The 4,977-nt window shown below is 57.1% G+C and overlaps 1 protein-coding gene across 1 annotated transcript; it reads right to left on the reverse strand.

Annotated features, from left to right (window-relative positions):
* Positions 1 to 1,125: 1,125 nt before the first annotated feature.
* On the reverse strand, positions 1,126 to 1,479 carry SPRG_20088 (hypothetical protein; the record flags this gene model as incomplete). The annotated part of the gene is made up of 1 exon (XM_012344927.1): positions 1,126 to 1,479. The coding sequence occupies one exon, from the start codon at positions 1,477 to 1,479 to the stop codon at positions 1,126 to 1,128; it is 354 nt and encodes a 117-aa protein (XP_012200317.1).
* Positions 1,480 to 4,977: the final 3,498 nt, after the last annotated feature.

A 4,977-nucleotide genomic window follows, 5' to 3' on the forward strand; every position in this document is an offset into this window, starting at 1 on the left:
ACTTGATACTGTGGGTTTGGATCGTCGAGTTGGCGTGGACGAGGTTGTCGATGACGAGGCGAGTGCGCTTGGCCCATGCAAGAAGCGCTTCCTGCATGGTCCGCCAACCTCGAGCATGCTCGAACGCGCGATCATCTACCTGCCATCGCGCTCCAGCTCCGGAACTAGCGGCATGACCGCCGTCTGCCGTGACATCCCGAGCCTCCATAGCGTCGTCCGCGCGTGCTTGTCGAAATGACCTGCTTGGGACCGGATAATCTGTGGCGTATCCAGCTTCTCGGCATTCGCCACGTCAGTGCTGCCGAATTTACGAAGCAGTGCCAAAGCTGAGATTTCCTTGAGCTGGTCGACGATGGAGCTGTCCGACCGCGTCGACGAGCGGCCCGTGTCCAATGCGACGTGTGGCTGCGTATGATTTGGAGCCAGCGCACCGGAGCGCCGACCGGCCGCCAGCAGGATTGCCTATCTATCGCGTGGCGCGACCAGTCTTTCTTGTCTGGCGCCAGCTTGACGACCACGACTGCTGAAGCGCGCTGTCCTCCACGTCGACCGTTATCTCCCGCGGTCAATCCAACGACCAGCTGCTCGTTGGCAATGACCTGCTCTGTCTTGCGCCTCGTTTCGACGCCTGTGCGCGCCATGGCCGTGTCGTGGTCAGCGGCCTGCGACTTACTGGCTGGGCGTCGGCGATTGCGGCCAGTAAGTCGCAGGCCGCTGACGGCGCAAGCACACGTGGCTTCCTCTTTCCATGAAGCCCCAACTGTGTGTCAACGAGACGAGCGCGACGACAAGCTCAAGAAGCAGGTGCATGCCACCCACGCAGCTTTTAGCTATGGACCTGTATCTCGTACATTCAACACGATCAATGTGAAGGTGATGGTAGACGCACACCACATGCAATGTTATCTGGGTTGTTATGCGCGCCGTGGGGTGTCGAAACCATATTTTCGCAAGCAAGCGGATCTTGTCGTAGAGGCAGCAATCTAGATCGAGATGTCTCCAACAGTAACCCGACCCACCCGGGGTCCAAGTGGTAATAATGACCTGGCGCCTTTGCCTCCTGAGCAAACAAGTTATTGAGAAAATGTTGTTGATTGATGGTTAGTCGCGTAGCTATGCTGTAATCTAGCTACGGATAAAGCGAGAGAGGCCCTGCGTCGTGGCACGATTTTTGACCATGAAGAGCTGCACCATGGAGGCGAGGCCGTGCTTCGTGGCGCAGTATGCCGACGTGGTGAGCCACTCGATGGCGAGGTCAACAAACGTCGCGGGGCAAGTGGCCGCCGCGTTGTACTGCATGGTTGCAGGGGCCGCAATGTTGACCGGCGAGTAAAAGGCCTCGTGCGAGATGTGCGAGGCCACGGAGTCGAGCGCTGCAGGCGTTCGGTAAAGGCCGACCTTGAAGGCGACGTGATCGTCGGCCCACTTGGCGTCTTCGAGACCGACGAGTTGCAGGACCAGCCGCACAAGTTGCGGCATAAGCGCGTCTTGATCGGCGCAGCGGTGAGCCGCAGAAGCCGACCGCTGCAGAGCGGAAGCGTCGGACCAAAAGCGGGACGCGGAGCTCGTCGGTCCATGGTACGGTGCGTGCAGAAAGTCTCGTCAAAACGGGGCCGGCGTCGGAGGCCCGTGGCGTCGGAGGCCCATTCGTCGGCGTTGAGGCCGACGACCTTGTGGTGAAGCTGTGGACAGTATGTGAGGGCGGCGGGGTATTTTCAATTCTGTTGATCCTCACACAACCTACTGCCAACGTCCAACGTCTTTTTCCCCTACTGCCTACAGTTGCACTAGAACGCGCTGCCACGTCATTCTAATGCGCACACCGCATCACGACATTGCCCGAGACATCGCAATCTATAATAGAGAAAGACCGGCTAAGAGGACGATTGGGGCACCTTGAGCTAGCTTCATATTCGTGGAACAGTGTGATCGGGAGTCGCACGGGCGGCGCGGGGACGTGCCAAGCTTGTATTTCAGTGATCGGCCAGACCAAAAGAGGCGAATCGACTATTTCCACGCAATATGTTGAAGCTGACAAGATCCTTCTAGAGGTCTTGCTTGTACCATCCCGACGCGTGCAGCGCATCAAGACAGATACTTTGTTTCGTTCTACACCTTTTTCGACTTGGCGGACGAAGCCCGCTTTGCAAGCACGAGTGCTCGTGGGCGCCGTGTCTCCGACAGCGATCGTTTGAAACCAGGACAAATGCAAGAGACGCAGCTGGTCGGTTGGTCGTGCTATCAAGCTCGATGACAGAAACGTTGGAAGCGTTGGCGGCCTAAGTGTCGATGCGGTCGGCCTGTACAAGATCACGATGGCGCGCATTCCTGTTGCCATGACGGTACACCTCTTCTTCACTGGCCGCAAGTTGTCGGCGACGTCCGCAAAACTCTGTTTATCCTCGCTCTAAACGGAGAGCTTGATACGCACATCATTTTATCTTCGGCACCGCCACCATTTCAATTCGGCAGACCTTCAGGTGGCAAATGCCACCAATGATACATCATCACATGGACGCATCTCTTGCTTTTCCAAAAGGGAGAAGCAGAGGCCGCTACGTCCTTGTGGACCCGCAAAAAAGAGGCAGAGCGACAGCGCCTCGATCAAGAAGCTCTCGGTCAACTTGCACTCGCTAGCCATTATGCTTGAGCCTCGTACGCAGGCGGCGATGTTGTGGGTTGCGTCTTATGACCGGATACGACAGCTCGCATCCGCAAAAAACGTGATTTTAGACTAAGCCTGAGAATACTCTCGAGAATAGTATGCCCAGCAACTTGAAGCTGGACAAACGCGCATTCTTGCAGTGAATGACAGACTAGTCGTTGGGACACTGTGGCATCGCCAGCGTCCTGCACGCCAGCGACACCGAGAATGGACGCGACATTGCTGGTGCACAGTACAAACAGGTTCGCGTTGAAATGAAGCTGGCAAAACAAACGCAAACATTTCGCAATCGTTGCGCTATGCACAAGGCCTCTAGAAGGATCTTGTCAGCTTCAACTTATTGCGTGAAAATAGTCGATTCGCCTCTTTTGGTCTGGTCAAACACCTAGATACAAGCTTGGCACGTCCCCGAGCCGCCAGTGCGACTCCCGATCACGCTGTTCCACGAATATGAAGCTAGCTCAAGGTGCCCCAATCGTCCTCTCAGCCGGTCTTTCTCTACTATTTTGCGATGCCTCGGGCAATGTCGTGATGCGGTGTGCGCATTAACGATAAGCTTAGAATGACGTGGCAGCGCGTTCTAGTGCAACTGTAGGCAGTAGGGGAAAAAGACGTTGGACGTTGGCAGTAGGTTGTGTGAGGATCAACAGAATTGAAAATACCCCGCCGCCCTCACATACTGTCCACAGCTTCACCACAAGGTCGTCGGCCTCAACGCCGACGAATGGGCCTCCGACGCCACGGGCCTCCGATGCCAGCCCCGATTATGTGACGACTTTCTGCACGCACCGTGCTTGCGCTGGCGCGTCTGCTTGCGCGCGCCACGCCACGGACCGACGCGCTCCGCGTCCCGCTCAAGTGCCCGGGCGACGCCAAGGCGATCAAGAAGCAGCCGTTCTTTTTGAGTTTGCGACGCTGCAGCTCAACCGCTGCTTCCAGATCGCGGGCTTTGTCAAGCGCCAGTCGACGTTCGCGCCGGCGATGCGCATCGACCTCGTCTTGATGCTGCTCAAGTTTGCCGCTCTCGTGTCGAAGCCGCCTACGGGTCTCCGCCAGCTTTGGCTCTCGACCAAGCTCCCGCCCGCCCTTGCGCTCATGGTCAGCCAGGCCAACGTACCAAGCGTGTACAAGGCCATCGGAACGGCCTCGCCAACTTTATCGGTACCTAGATATAACTAGTTATCGACCAACTAATCAATCAACAACATTTTCTCAAAACTACTTTGACTTGCTTACTCAAGGGGCAACGGGCGGAAGGCTGGTTACTTTCACAAGTTGCGATCTATACTACTGTAGCTCTACAACGCGATCCGCTCGTTTTCGAAAAGATGGTTTCGACACCCCTCGGCGCGCATAACAACCCAGATAACATTGCATGTGATGTGCGTCTACCATCACCTTCATATTGATCGTGTTGAGTGTACGAGATACAGGTCCATAGCTAAAAGCTGCGTGGGTGGCATGCACCTGCTTCTTGAGCTTGTCGTCGCGCTCGTCTCGTTGACACACAGTTGGAGCTTCATGGAAAGAGGAAGTCACGTGTGTTTGCGCCGTCCAGTCGTAATAGGGTCCAAAGATGGTCGTGCATCGGGCCTCCAAGCGAGCCTCGTTGCTTTTGAGGCACAGAGGGATCCACAGAGGTAAGAAGCGCGGCGTCGGCTGGCTGGGCGTCGGCGATTGCGGCCAGTAAGTCGCAGGCCGCTGACCATGGCGCGCAACAGGCGTCGAAACGAGGCGCAAGACAGAGCAGGTCATTGCCAACGAGCAGCTGGTCGTTGGATTGACCGCGGGAGATAACGGTCGACGTGGAGGACAGCGCGCGTCAGCAGTCGTGGTCGTCAAGCTGGCGCCAGACAAGAAAGACTGGTCGCGCCACGCGATAGACAGGCAATCCTGCTGGCGGCCGTACGGCGCTTCGGTGCGCTGGCTCCAGATGAGGCGCAGCCACACGTCGCATTGGACACGGGCCGCTCGTCGACGCGGTCGGACAGCTCCATCGTCGACCAGCTCCTGGTCATGGAAATCTTAGCTTCGGCACCGCTTCGTAAATTCTGCAGCACTGACGTGGCGAATGCCGAAAAGCCGGATACGCCACAGATTATCCAGTCCCAAGCAGGTCATTTCGACAAGCACGCGCGGACGACGCTATGGAGGCTCGGGATGTCACGGCAGACGGCGGTCATGCCGCTAGTTCCGGAGCTGGAGCGCGATGGCAGGTAGATGATCGTGCATTTGCGCATGCTCGAGGTTGACGGACCATGCAGGTAGCGCTTCTTGCATGGGCCAAGCGCACTCGCCTCGTCATCGACAAC

This window comes from Saprolegnia parasitica (assembly GCF_000151545.1).
Source record: "Saprolegnia parasitica CBS 223.65 unplaced genomic scaffold supercont2.20, whole genome shotgun sequence".
NCBI classification, from domain to species: domain Eukaryota; phylum Oomycota; class Saprolegniomycetes; order Saprolegniales; family Saprolegniaceae; genus Saprolegnia; species Saprolegnia parasitica.